Here is a 15296-nt window from a genome sequence, read left to right as displayed (position 1 = left end):
CTTTAAAGTTCAGCTGGTACAAGAACTGCTGCTTCTTTAAGTAAAAGCGATGCGGATGGTCTTGGGACGGTAGCATTTCAGCACCTTGGTCAGCGGCAGAGTTAGACGCGATTGAGAATGTAGAGGACGCAAAAGTCTTAACAACAGCCAAGAAAATGATTTCAGTCACTCTCACTCACTCGCTTTCATTAAATGCTTGTGCAAGCCAGGGTCACAGTGGTCTGGAGACTATCCTGGACACCTGGTTGGGATGCCAGATCATCATGCAAGAAAACTACGCATTTAATAATTTCACAGATTTTTTGCAATCAAGGTCACGCGCGGATTGGAAAAAGAAACACACAACCACAGAATAGAAATCATCTAGTATTTAAATTCTACCATTGTAATTTCAACCCGTTACACTCATAATTAGTAAAGTCAATTCCTGCACATGACAGAGAAGTTAAAATTAGATTCTCTCTGCTTCTCTCTCCATCTGTTCCTCCCTCCATCTCCCAACACTTGAAATGTTATCCTTGGCATGGTTTCTTTAGGAATATGTCGTCATGGTGGAACTTGAGTTTTTTATTTACGCGACCATTTTCGTGCTCAGTTGGGATTGACTTCCGAGACCCGTGCAGGCTGTGTCAAATTATGTTGTCGTTTTACCGACAATTTCAAAGTTCTGTTATGTCCATGACTTGTGCTATGCAGTGTCCATTAAGAATCAGAACTACAGATGAGGCAAAATGGCTCTGCAAATGCATTCAAATTGGATGTGCTGCAGAAAGCACAGAGCCTTTATTTAAATGATCAGATTGCTTTTGTTTAACTTGTTCAGCACATGTTCAGGTCCACGGCACACAATTACTTGTGGGACACAAAGTACAGCTACGGAGTGCGGCGTCCTTAAGAATGCAATTTCGTACAAAAAAGAATTAGTTCATTTTTAAGGCCCTGCATTCAATAGTTGAGGAACTGATTGAGTTTTCTGGGGTCTTCATAGGTTATGGTAAAAATATGGTGAGAGGAACCAAAAAAGGAAAAGAAAAATTATAACGTGCTGATAAATTGATGAATCTGGCTTCAATACAAGGTGGATTTAGCACAGCCAGGAATGACATTAGTCGCCTAGGGATAGGATAAGTGAGGAGACTCGTTTGAAGGGATCAACAAATTCTGTCCATGCCAATGGGCCTTTGATGGCATTCTGCAGATGTGGTAGATTACTATTCGTGTCCCGACTTGCAGCGTCTGTCACCATTCAAAACTGTAAAATCGAGACACCCCCAGATGCGGCCATTGCCTTCGAAAGGAAGAGGACCTAATGACAAATACACATCCTTAAAAGGTGCGACCTCACTGATCCGGGGGCCCCGGTAGTGCACTTGCACCCCGAACCAGGGTTGCTGGCTTGGGACCACCAGGAGAGGTGATTCACACTTCATTTCTGAAAGTCTCTTCATAAAGGCATTGATTTCCCTTGACCCATCGCTGAAACTCCGTTGAGTCCTGTCCTGTGAAAACGCTGCAGTCCAGCACTCCTGTGTCCACACCATGCTGTGGGTTTGATTGCAGCTCTGGTTGCAACTCAGGTGGACATTGAAGAGTAGCATGTGATCCGGAACCACCTGGGACATTTTTAATATTTTTTCACATGCCAAAAAGAATATCTCACCTCTTTCAGATTCACTTCACCCATGATCTCTTAAGTTCATATAAGGCGTAAATGATCATCCACCATAACTTTAAGATCGTGCGGATAAACCTTTACACAGCTAATTATGCAACGTAAATGTTTATATGTTGGCGTTTCTGTAGCGGTGTGGGTTTTTTACGGGATGGGGTCGCTAGCCCCATGCCCAACCCTCCTCCTTTATCCGGGCTTGGGAGCGGCAGGGGACCCCGAAGGAATCCCTCGGCGGAGTTAAATGTTTATATACATCTCAAAAAAAAAAAAATATTACTAGGAAGGTGATCACGAATCGTGGATATTCAGATAAAGTTTTATGCAGCAACTCGTGTGATGAACATCGGTTCATATGGTGGAAAGAAACAAACTAACTGTACTTAAAAATCACACGCCTGCGACTATGTCTCTCTTTCTGCAAATGTAATGAACACATTGTATTTTCTATGAGATGTACGTCGCTTTGGAGAAAAGCATCTGCTAAATGAATAAATGTAAATGTAGATGTGAGGTGAAACCACCTGGGACATTTTTCAGAATTTTCCACATGCTAAAAAGTGTGGACATGGGCGATCTCAGAGAACGGTTTCCATTGGCGACAGTAAAACTTAAGTTGTTGTTTGCTAAGAAAACATGCCTACTTAAAACCTTGAATATGCATTGTTTATAATTTCAGGGATAAATTCGGAAAACAACACAGCACTGTTCTCCGGTACTCTCGCTGCAACATCATCCGGTGGCAAAGCATTTTCTTTCTTGAGAATTTATGCATCTCTTTCGCTATGATTAGCCTGCTTGGCTCAGTTTCATTGCCGCCAGCATCAGTATATTAATCTCAAGATATTAGGAAGCTGCACAGGATAATTCTGACTGGTGCTCTCCTGCCATTAGCTGGCACACATGCGTGTTCCCTCATATCTGCCTTCGCCGGTCCGTCAGATAATCCATCACTCGGCAGAGCTGACACCTCAGCTGCGGGGAGCAACTGATTCTCATCTCCCCACCCGTGATCCAGTACCTAAGCGTTTGTTCTTAGTCACAACATTAATTGCTGTTGGCCTGCATTTTCCCCAAAGTTTGCACATAGCGTAGGAATTAATTTGCACTGTCTTCACAAAGAGCTTGCGCATTGTCATGAGGCTCTATTATCAAGTCTAATGCTGTCACAGACTGTCGTTTCGAGCCGTTATGCTGTTATGAGATGTCTCAGCAGTTAACGCGCCCCTTTAACATCTGACGCCACATCTTCAAAGAGCCCCAAGACTGTAAAAAGGACTTACGCACTAAAGGGGCACACCTCCAGTCTTGGAAAGGCAATCTAGGATGTCTCATATTGTCCTTCAACTACTCCAGCATTCTGGACAGATGAGACAGATGTTTATCTACTGTCTTCTACTACGCTCTCTCACACACACACACACATATTCCCATCATGAGAGGGTAGCAATTTTGTCATTAGTGAAGAAATTCAGGCTGATATTCGCACGAGACTCGATAACATTACGGTGTGACAAGGTGACCAAAGGACAGAAGCACTGATGATCCAGCCATCATTGCAGAATTACCGCCTTTGCTCCTTTGTGGTTCTCAGTCGTAGGGAGTGGTGTGGCGGGTTTGGCTGTGTCCTGCTCTCTGGCAGGTCTGGGGTTCGAGTCCTGCTTGGGGTGCCTTGTGATGGACTGGCAAACTGTCCGGAGAGTGTCCCCACCCCCTCCAGCCTTGCACCCCGTGTTGCCGGGTTAGGCTCCAGTTCGGGATGAATGGTTTTGGACTGTATGTGTGGTTCTCAGTCTCTGCTGTTTGCCTGTATAGCGGCACGAGGACCTCTTATGGTGTCATGCTTACTTCCTGCGAATCAAAGGCTGTCCAAATATTTCTTGCCACACACAGAAATGATTTTTAAGAGGAGAACCTACGGTCTGCATTATTTACCACCTTGTCTTGCTTGTTTATTGTTGTGCAACCAACATGGACCAACATCAAAAGTTTCAGGGCTGCTTTTTTGGAGGTCGGTGGGAAAGGGGAACAAACCGAGGTCACTATCAATACTCGATCAAGGTGAAGAGTCTTTCCAGACTGTACCATGCAGACATCAGTGACTGCAGGTGTAGGTGCTTTGTCAAGGCATCTTTGGACAAGGATTTTCAGACCCTAGGATCCTCCTTCCTGTCGAGGAGGGCGGACGCAGCGGAGCAGGAGCCAGGGACCTCCGCCATACTGCAAGTTTTCAGTCCACAGTCCCAGGTAACGGGGTGTCCTCATAGCTGGGAACACATTCCAACACAGCCCCTGAGAGGGGCATTCAAAAAAATTACCCGCTCTTTTTTTATCCCTACATGCCCATGTGTGAGCTCCTGGGAGGACGTACATGTAATTGCGTGAAAGAGCGTAAATGTGAGCCTGGCAGCCGTGTATATGTTTTTAATGTTTTTAGGGGGCCTTGGAGGATCAGGACCCCCTCCTCATACATAACGCAATGCCTGCTTCGCTAATGCATCATGAATATTACATCAAACCACCAAGGCTGGGTCTCACACGCCTGTATTTCAATATGAAACTATGGCGCATTCTCTGACCAACAGAAAAGAGAGAATAAATAAATAAATAAATAATAAGGGGGTGGGGGGGTGGGGTGGAGGGGAATGAGCACAAAGCCAAACACAAAACTCAGGCCTAAACAGATTGCAGCATGTATAATTTAAACATACCCTACACCATATGGCACCAGAAGTTATAACACACACCCTCACAAACACACGCACACACACACTTGTGCACGCACGATGTACCCTGTAGGCTGCTGAAGAGTAATGGTAAACTCTGCACTGCAGCCTTGATAGCATCCATCATGTTGTTATTAATGCGTAGAGCCGTGCCATGCAGACCAGGCCGAGCTGTCCATCACAATGGTTTCTGGGAGAATAATCAGCAGAGTGCAGTGAGAGATTTTTGGCTCCTGACAGATCTGACCGGGTGCATCCGCAAGCACATCAAAGGCTGAGGCTGGCCTGCTGAAGCTGAAGGACCAAATGGCTCGCTTGTCGAAGGTTCCCGTTTTCCTCGCGGTTCTGATCCGCGGCCCCTGGGAACGCAAGCCTGGGCCAGGGCCACTGGATGGGACGGTTTGTGAACCCTTCGCTCTACGTTTGCATTGGCCTGTGGTGAGTCCACTTTGCTTAGGTTTCAGTGTACTCTGAACAGGAGCATCAGAAGATTGGAATTTCTGAGTGGGGAAATCCCACTGGTACCACCATCGTGCTGGCCTGCTACAGCCTCTCATGATGGTCTAGAGCACATGCAGATAAATAACTGACATCAGCTCCAGCAGTAAGGATGAACTCTACCCGAGCACATTGGTGTTGCCTGACCTAGGGTGTTCTTTCCTCCCAGTCAGGGTATCTAATATGCAAATATGTAAATAAGAGTCTCTACAAACATATACTGAGCATCGACAAGGGGGTAGTAGGTGCTCATGTGGTTAGAGAGCCTCTCAATCAGAAAACCCTGGTTTGCCATAATACCCTCGATAAAGGTACTTACCCTGAACTAGTACGGTAGCAATTACCCAAGTGTATGAATGGGAAAATCACTGTAAACATCTTAACACTGTAGCTCATTTTGGAGGAAAGTGATGAATAGATGTGTAAATCAACCAAGTACAGGCTGTGCTTCTGGTTCCGGTTGTTCCTTTCCAGAACTACACCCAGAAGGATTTGGAGCAGGCACCTATTGCCTGGCCATGTCCCTCTGCAGTGGGTCAGGTACTAGATGAAGCGCAATGCGGGAGGAAGAAAGGTCCGTTCCACTGTGCGGTCTGACAGGTGTGAGCGCTGTCTGAAAAAGAGCGGAACTGTGTAATGACACCGAAACGGATTTCTCAGCGGCTGCTGATGGGAAAAGCTGAAAGCATGGCAGGCTTCTGGGTGGGTTTCAGGGATAGGCCTTTGGTGGTTTTCTTTTGTCAGCAGGGCTCATTTTACCACTGCCCCCACAACAAAAGTGTACACACACATACAGTCTATGAGACTTGATCGAGGAGTGAGGTTTCCTCGACCCTTTTCTCCAAACTGCGGAGCATCTGCTAACCCACTGAGTCCACTGCAAGTCAGAACATCTCTGAGCTCTGCATCATGCATCATGTTATCTCCCGATCACTGGCACCTTAGCGCTTGTGCTCGTGAGATGTACCAGGCGGAAGATCTGAAGGCACCTAACCTCAAGCGCAACATCCAGTCCTGCTTTTGCCTTCAGGGCACTACCTGATACATGTAAAGAACCTGCACAAGTCCCCACTAATAAGGATGTTGTTTCGGTGCAAACTGCCGTGCACGTCGAGGCCCTGGAAGAAAGGGCGCCGGAGCAGCGGGAAGATGAAGATCAATGTGTGTGAATGGCCAATGGCAAGGATCAATACCTGCTGCCTAAAAGTCCTGCTCCAATCGATGCACAAACACACTCCGTTCCCAGAGCAAGAACTTGTACGCTTCAAATGAACGCAGTGATGCTTATTTTTAACATTCTCCAAGATTTATGGTTCAGAGTGCCAGATGTGTCCATCTGTTAGTCAGATGTTTCAGCATTATTTACTTGATTCAGTTCCACGTGTGCTTTCGGTTCACATGAACATTTCTGCCACTGTGATGCCTTTCCCTGTGTTATTCGGCTAAGAACAGCATTTTTGCTTCTACGTTATCTGAATGAGATCACGGGCCGGCGGTGTTCTCCCCGCACAAAGCAATGGCACAATACATCTCATATGCCTTACGATTATCATCACGAATACTGTGACGTAGCTACACTATTAAATAAATAAATAAATAAGGCTTAATATAAACCAGCAGTCACCGACAAATGCTGAGTCTTCGGACATGACGATGATTCCAATTTACGATCTCACACAGGCGGTATTGTAATATATTGTATGTTTCATTATGAATTTCTCTGTGCGTAATGCATTATTTCTATTGTGAATGTATAAGCTTAGTGCTTTCCTCAGAATATATTTACATAATTTCAGCATAAATGAATGCTGATATACTTTAATACTTAGGAGTGCATTTATTCCAGCTAGTACTGTGGTATATTTCTCTTTGCTGTGGGACTGCTGCCTCTTACACACCAATGGGTTTTGTTGACAGAGCTAAAAACAAATGAGCCCTTTGGTCACACTAGGACCATGTTTACCACACTAGTTACCTCTCTGTCTCATACAGTTTTTCTCCTCCCATTAGTCCTCAAGAGAGCTGCCTCCCAGGTGTAATAACCCAGAAAGAGTGATATTTGTCTCTTTCAGTGGTTTCTTATTATCCCAGATGCATAATTTAACTTCCAGTTTTTTACGTTGATCCCATCTTGCCTATTCTGGATATTTACCAAAGCAAATTAAGCAAAGCATGTTTGTGCTATTGAGGAATCAAAGGCCTCTAATTAAAGGCCCTCAAACTCATTTAAGCAAATAAAACACAACAATGAATGAGCAATGAGTAAGAATTCAAACCTAAATCTCCTCGAATTCCACTTTATTAGTCGCTTTGTGGCATCCAAGGTTCTGGAAACAAAGAGGCCACTGACACCTTGTGGTGTTCAGGAGAACCGCAGAGGACCATGAGGTCCACTTCTGATGTCATGGACCTGCAAACCTGCCAGTCCAGCATCGCTGAATGATTAGGCTTGTCAAGAAAGGGAAGTGTGTTGAATGTCTATGAATGCTTCTCCTGCAAATTGGTGGTATCAGACAAACCCTAAACCAAATACTAACCCTAAACCTAACCTTAACCCTAACCCAAACCCTAAACCTAACCCTAATCACAACCTTAATCCTAACCCTGATCGTAACCCTTGGCCTAACCCTGTATTTCTGATTTGGCTTGTTCTCTCTTTTTAATTAACTTTGAGTTCTAAATCACTTTGAAGAAATTTCCCTGCTAAATAAATTGCTGTAACTCAATTAATTAACCGTATTTCTTGAATACAATCATTTGCGTCTCTGTCTCTCTGTCTGTGAAATACACTTTTGTTTACTCCGAGTTGGATGGCACTTAGGAGAAAAGTGTCTGCTAAATGAATTAATGTCACCATAAATAAATGTAAAAGTGTGTGTTTGTGTGCGATCTGGGTTCGAGTGCACATTAAATACACATGGAAAAAAACCCAATAGTAATGACTGCATGTATCAAAATGCACACTAAAACAATAATTATGTGAACACAGCTGAACGGACACACACATACTGTATGTCAGCACTTTAAGGGTCCCAGTGGTCAACTTTAGTGAATAATTAAACTGTTAACAAGTCATACTCATTCACCTCTGTTCCATGGCAGGCGTGAGCGCGGCCTAGCGGCGGTTAACCAACATGTTCGGTGGTTGATGCAGGAAGAAGAAAACTGTTTGTGATCATGTCCATCCCTTTTCCTGGCCCAGTTTCCTGTGGGAGGTGCAGTTTAAAAACATGGGAAAATACCCCCTGAGTTTACAATGAACTGTTAAAGGAGCAGAGCACAGGACAGAGGAGCTCCATGTGGACCCTAAACTGAACAGGAACGAGCTCTCAGTAAACAGCAGGTATTCTCGGTCGTTATAAATTATTATTTATACCTTTTTTATGCTAGGTTTTAGTCTCTCCTTTTTCTGCTGTTGTCAGGACTGTTGGTTTTAAGAGAATTTTGAATTGATCTGTTGCCACAGCATGTGAATTTATGATAAACTTAACGGTATCAGCTACATAAAAAAATTAATTGATGCTATTGATTTTTTTATGGGATGCTGGACAAATTACTCTATTCCTGTATATACAGGATTTTTATAATGCTCCAGCATAGCGATGATTTACCATAAACTGTATTAATATTAAAGATTCCAACAGTAGAGGTCTCATACAAATAAAAGTTTAAAAGAAAGTGAAACTTAAAGAATCTTCCAGTTTCAAATTTTCACACTCGCTGTGTGAGATCGTAATTTTCACACTTTGAAAACTAATTCCAAACGCTTTTTTATATAGGAAATCAGAACTTTCTGTCAGCACAGACTTTTTTTATTTTTAAAACTTACTTAAATACCATCTTCATCTCTACTCCCAACTGAACAAGAGTCTGTAAATACACATCTATTAAAACCATGATTTAAAAAAAAAATCTTTCCTTTAGATTATCATATATTAATAACGACAATATAGATTAATATATTTTTAATTGGAACAGAACATTTCCATAAATAGAGAAAAGGGACTTCTCTGAAACAGAGGGTATGTTCCAGTAAAAAGGGCTCAGATTTACTTTAGAGATAATAGATAAAAATTCTCAGTAATGGAATGTAAGTATGAACAATGACCACAACTCTATATAAGCTCTCAAAGCCTTATAAGTTCTTCAAAATTTTCAAGCTCAAAAATGTATTGATTGTGAAGATAAGAACCTGCTTCTAAGACCACCTTCAGGTCACACTTAGTTTTTTTGATCGTCACTTTGCTCATGTTTGTTGTTGGAAAAAATGCTCGTGCTGTGATTATAGTCAGAGACCAAATATCCATGTAAGGAAAGTCAAAGATTGTACACAGGATGCCCTTCAGTCAGAAGAGGGAGCAGCTAATTGAGAGATAGCGATGCCATGGTAACGGCAGACCAAATCGGATGTTTACACAAATATAACAAAACATGGCCTTGGGATGGTTCTTCTGATAGATGCATCTTTCTGGATCTGTGAGTGTAGAATTGCTTTCCACAGATATGGACAGCAAACAGAGCTCAGGGAAGGGCAATGGTCCTTAGCGATCCCCAGTCTCACAATTACTCATAAAACTCATTATGATATGTACAGTGAATCTTAGTATTTTTATTGCCTGACAATAATTTTCTGATAAATGTAAACAGAGCACCCCTTAGAGCCAATGAATATGATATTTACACAACATACAGCAAATGGCATAGTGGTTAGGGCTGTTGTAATCTGAAGGTCCCGGGTTCGAATCCCTCTCCTGCCGTTATACTCTTGATCGTTGTGTTTACCTTAAACTGATCCAGTAAGAATATCATGGTGTATAAATGGGGAAATCACTGTAAAGTTGATCATCTAATGCAGTGCGTCCCCTTGGAAAAAAGTGAGTGCTAAGAAACAACTGTCAAAATCTTTCCGGAACAGAGGACACATGAGAAGTTAAATCGACTGCAAGAGAGTTAATTTGACACCAACAGGATCCATGTGTGGCAAAAGTAAATTTGAGTTCATTTCACTGTGCCAGTTTTAATTAGTTATTGAGAATAGCATGAATGATTATGAGGAGCAGACATTAAAAAACATCTCTCTGGTGTTACTGATATCACTAAGCTCCAGTCTCAACTATTTTTATCAACCGCTTGTCCTGCCCTGGATCTTGGTGGTCCGGAGCCTATCCCGGAAACACAGGGTGTAGTGCAGGGTACACCCCGGATGGAACACCAGTCCATCACAGGACAATCACTGACATTTTTTCTGACACGCACAAAAGGCACCAGTTCACCTGAAATACATCTTTGGACAGTGGGAAGCAATAGGAGCACCCGGAACAAGCCCATACAAACACATGAAAACATGTAACGTCCACACAAGCCAATCCTGAGCCTAGGAACTTTGAAAATACTATCTGCTGCATCACTCCAATCCACCATCCTAAAAGTACATATAGGTATGAAGCGTTAAAAGGAATGTCAGTAACAAATATGGAAATTACAGGCGTAATGGTTTTAGATGGAATTGGACTCTCAAGAATTGATAAAAATGCTCTGTGTGTGTGTGTGTGTGAAAGACTCTAACAGGACTTTCTCAGCATTTGACTCCAACAGATCCACACAATGTCCAAGGCGGACTGGAGCTTCCTGGAGCGTGTGTTGGAGGATGGGCAGGAGCACTCAACGGCCATCGGCAGGGTGTGGCTCATGGTGCTCTTTTTGTTCCGGATCCTCGTTCTGGGCACGGCGGCTGAGTCCACCTGGGATGATGAGCAGTCTGATTTCTTCTGCAACACGGCACAGCCAGGCTGTGAAACTGTCTGTTATGACAAGGCTTTCCCCATCTCCCACTTCCGGTACTTCGTCTTGCAGGTCATCTTTGTTTCCACGCCGACCGCCTTCTACTTTGGCTACGTGGCTTTGCGCAGCAGAAGGAAGATAAGAGAGAAGGAGAAAGAGCAGGTGGCTGTAATTGTCCTGGATGGAGGGGATTCTAATGGAATCAAGGTGGCTGACAAGAAAGGTGGGAAGGAAGAGCCCAGTGAACAAGTGGTGGTCTCGGAAATACCCAAGCTTAAAGGCGGCCTGCTGTGTGCCTACACGGCCAGCATCTGCACGAAGCTGCTGTTGGAGGTTGGTTTCATGGTGGGGATGTGGATTCTGTATGGCTTCATCCTCCTCCCCAGGTTTGTGTGCGAGCGTGATCCCTGCCCTCACTTGGTGGATTGCTTTGTCTCACGTCCCACCGAGAAGACCATCTTTACCATCTACATGCAGGTCATCGCTGCCATCTCTGTTGTCCTCAACATCATGGAGCTGCTATACCTTGTCCAGAGGGCCATCATCCACTGCCTGGAGAAAAAGTACAATAACAACAGCCAAAAGACAGTATGCATGAACTTGACACCAACTGGGCTTCAGGTTCCGGGGCTCTTTACCCCAACCTACCAGGACCAGTCAAAATTGCCTCTTCCAAATTGCAATGTTACCTACACACAGCCATACAAGCAGTACCCACCAATGGAAACCTGGGCCATCCCAGATGAGGGCATGAGCCAGGGCAAACCAGTAACCCCTCTGCCCAGCTACTCGAACTGCGTGAATCCGGGCCGTTCTTCCACTACCAGATCTGGCTCAGAGAAATCTTCACACAAAGGACACGCTAAGAGCTCCAGAAGGGACAAGTCGAGACCGAGGCAGTATGTTTGATGCAAGCTGCCCGCCAGGCTACAGCTATCCTCCACTGAGAATTTCCAAGTCAGGGGAGACAGGGGGCCCTGCTGGCAAGGGGGTATGCGGGTGCGTGCTAAGGAATATATTGTTCCCTCGCCTTGATGGATTTCAGAGTCTCTGAGATTCGGTCCTTGTTTGGCTCAGTTTTGAATCCCTCTGCATGGAGCTCGATGGCCGAAACCCGCACGTTTCTTTGGCAGCTTCTCAAGCTGACAGTCTGGGCCGGAGTAAATCCCTGCCAAACCATGGCATGCTTTGGTTCACGGTCGTTTGTCACTGGGGTTGAGGAGCGATCATGGAAAAACACTGGACTGTGAGAAGGAGCGACTCCTTTGGAAAGGCTCTCTAGTACTGCAAAAGCAGTAAGCAAAGACTTGTGAATCTTGCCAATGTGAATCTTGTAACTTTGGACGACATGTTCATGATCCAGGAGACAGACTACCGTGCTAGCGACTGTGTAATGAATTTGTCTAATTCTGAACAATATTTTTTTAAAACCACAGTATTTTTATAAAATTGTCACTATATATTTATTGAGACAGAATACAAATTTTATTTCTATTAAGTAAAAAGTTATTTAACTGCCTGAGATGTACCTCTGTGTCAGATTTTTGTCACGTACGTAAAAAAATAAAACATGTCCAAATTAAAAAAAACTAAGAAATTGTGTTAAAAATTTGAAATATTATTTTATTTATTCGTTTAACAAGGATCCTTCTCCACAGGAGCCCAAATTGTTTATTTATATTTAATGGCACACAATATAACAATTAATAACAATTAATAACTTTCTCTTTTTCCATCTGAAAAAGGATCATGTTTCTCTCTGATTCAAGCTCGTTTGTTTCGTGAACTGATGCAAAAAACAGATTTTCCTCATTGTCTTTGACGGTACTCTAAAGCAGCGGCTCTAATCCCCAGGGGATTTGTTACATTTTTTGTTTTCCCCGAAAACAGACTTTCCCATGGACAGATACTATATTTATATTTGTGTATTTATAATCTTCACAGCTGCAACCAAGGTATGCATCTAAGCAACACTGTATCAAAAATATGCAGCTAATACCAAACATTCCAAAAATTTATGATCCACTGGAAGTGCATGTTCAGCTCTGACAAAGTGGAAAAATACCGAGGTTTATGGTTATGTTTTCGGAGAAGAAAATCATTGTCAAAAAGGATAAACTTTTCCATCAACCACAGCAATCTGTAAAAAGGGGGAGTGGTTGGCTGGTTTCGCACACCGCCTGAACACGCTGAGGTTTCTGACCCGGGTTTTTGTCGCTGTCCAAAACCTCGCACTTTATGACCTCACAAGCCTTTTCCTTCTTTTTCTTTTCCTTACTTCCAGATTCACTTTTCTCTTTGGCTCCTGCGCTGCCCTTTCCACCCTATCATTTCCAGCAATTTCCACAACTGTCTGTCCTGAGATAAGTACTTATCGGCAAGAGGAAATGGCTCGATGTGGAATTTGCTAGGTGGGACAAGCTTTTGTAGCATTTAATTTTTGACCTTGATGAGGTCAAAAAAAAAAAAAAAAAACAGCTCAAACAGTGAATGTTTTGCCCTTTGTTTTTCTTTGGTTTCAAGCCCAAACACATCGTATGTTTTGTAATGAAGGGGTTCGAGTCCATGGGCACATTTCCTTTGATGGATTGGGAGTGACTTGGCCAGACCTAGATGGCCGCCTTTCCAGACGCTCGACTATTTGTAGCTGGCACATCATCCTGCGGTTTCAGTCCTTGTCTTCTAACAGCATGAGATCAGATTGCAGCATAAGCAAGCAGAGGGTCACCGAGCAGCTGGTGAGGGGCGACCCCTCAATTCGCTTTTTTACAAGGTCAGAGTGGAACTCGGTCTCGTGACGCTAACACGGACCTTCTGCCACCACCTTGTCCCAGAGGATGTCTCAGACAAAGCAGCCAGGGCGAAAACCACACTGTTTTTATTCCCTTGATGGGTATTAATTGTGCGCTGGCATTATTTTATATTCAGCGGGATAGGCAGCTCACAGTACGGGACAGAAGTACCCCACCAAGACGGCTGCATCGGATTGGCTTAGGAGGGTTTTAACATGTAAAACGTGTTTCGTGATCCAACAGTCACAGCGACAGAGTTGTTTTGCTTGCGTTCCATTCCTGCTCCCTCGACATTGAATCTTCCCGTCCAGTCAAACCTCGGCTCGGAGCCGATTCTAGTGCTCACCTCTGACTTCAAATCTTCCGACCTCAACACCTCCATTTCTGCCACTTCTGTCTCTGGGCACCTTTGCATTTGCGATCATGGCCAACCGCTCATCTAAACACCACCAGGTACATCCTGCCATTGTTACCATGGTACTGGCATACCTCTTTCCCTCGCCTGCCCTCTGGTGTCACTGTGAGCGAAAAGAGAATCCAGGTCTGAACATAGGAAGTCAGGAAGAATCTCAACATGCAAAGCCACCGAGAGACCTCTGGAGCCAGAGCAGCTCAACGAAGGATTGAAAATGAAGCCGCAGGGCCTGTACCTTGCAGTGCGGTAGTGCTCCCGGTCGAACCCTGCTTAGAGCTGCGTGCTGTCTGTTGCCCTGAGCTATGGACATCGGTGCCAGCCTCTTTGCTTACTGGGATGAGATTATGCGCCAGTCTGTTGTGCCCAGAATTATCGATGGCGTCCCGCCAGCTGAACCGATGAAAGCAGTTTCCCGGTTTGAAGCCACAACAGACACCGGGAAGCAGCAGTTACACTACAGGGGGAAATCGGGCTAAAAATACTAGCCTTGCACTCCCTGTTTATTTGGTTATATGTGCTGGTCCTGTGCTTTGACATACTGTAGCGAACTGTGCTTGGATGGTGCGAAGAAGGACGCGCAGGCAGCGTTCATTGCGAACGTTTATTGGAACACCCCCGACACACAAGGAAGTAATGCTCTGTGTCAAAGGACCCCTTGTCCTCAAGAACCTGCACCTCAAGTCAGCCTTCCTCACCTTAGTGTTCCTCAGACTTGCTTTCTTCTTTCACTGGCCAACACACTCACCCCTTTATATTCCCCGCGAGTTCCCATAGCGGTTGAACACAATTCCATTTTACCCACAATTCAACTATTTACAATACAACCATTTTCCTGCTCAAACTCCAAGTACTCAAACTCAACTGATCTGGCTCACACACACAACCTGGGTCCATAGGTGCCGGGTGCATAGTGGGGCTTCCTCCTCTTCTTCGGCCTGCATGTGCGTGTGTTTACAATACCTGTGTCATAAGAGCGCTCTCATCACCAGCACCAGGCAGGAAGTGCGCGGCCCTCAGTTTCCCTACGACACCATTGTTACGTCTGAGATAAACTTTGAGGATTGTTCGGCTGGACAATGGGCCCAATGCTGGGAACACAGCACACATCATCCCGGGCCCCTGGGGGCCCAAAGTCACGGCTGCTGCGGCAGACAGCCTCGGTGGTGACGCTAACACGCTTACAAGGGCGAGAGGGGGCAAATTCTGCTTTAAAAAAACAAGACTCTCAAAAACCTCCTTGGACTGTTCTGTTCCTCAGAGGATTAATTAATTCTGAATAACAGACGTTCTGAGTTGTGTTTCTGTGATGTTGACTAACGGAACGCGTTCTTCACTTGTCTCCCGCCTGTCATCATAACAATACCCGCTGTTTCAGAGTATGAAAAGACTTTGTGAGTACTGACGGCGGAATTTGA

The 15296-nt window shown here is 44.4% G+C and overlaps 1 protein-coding gene across 3 annotated transcripts; it reads left to right on the top strand.

Moving 5' to 3' along the window:
• The first annotated feature begins 8161 nt into the window (after positions 1-8161).
• On the top strand, positions 8162-12240 carry gja4 (gap junction protein alpha 4). Of its 3 annotated transcripts, none has more exons than XM_018759891.1 (2): positions 8162-8236; positions 10489-12240. In XM_018759891.1, exon 2 carries the CDS (start codon positions 10498-10500, stop codon positions 11581-11583), a length of 1086 nt encoding a protein of 361 aa, XP_018615407.1. In that variant the 5' UTR covers positions 8162-8236; positions 10489-10497; the 3' UTR covers positions 11584-12240. The 3 variants fall into 3 exon arrangements, with proteins under 3 accessions (XP_018615407.1, XP_018615409.1, XP_018615408.1); XM_018759893.1 differs by having other exon boundaries at positions 10473-12240; XM_018759892.1 differs by having other exon boundaries at positions 10452-12240.
• Positions 12241-15296: the final 3056 nt, after the last annotated feature.

The sequence above is a fragment of the Scleropages formosus genome, chromosome 23, assembly GCF_900964775.1.
Source record: "Scleropages formosus chromosome 23, fSclFor1.1, whole genome shotgun sequence".
Classification (NCBI taxonomy): domain Eukaryota; kingdom Metazoa; phylum Chordata; class Actinopteri; order Osteoglossiformes; family Osteoglossidae; genus Scleropages; species Scleropages formosus.
This window is presented reverse-complemented; position numbering and strand designations above follow the sequence as displayed.

Bases quoted from the DNA above. Each gene is read 5' to 3' on its own strand.
- gja4 (XM_018759891.1), top strand. From the start codon at position 10,498: ATGTCCAAGGCGGACTGGAGCTTCCTGGAGCGTGTGTTGGAGGATGGG.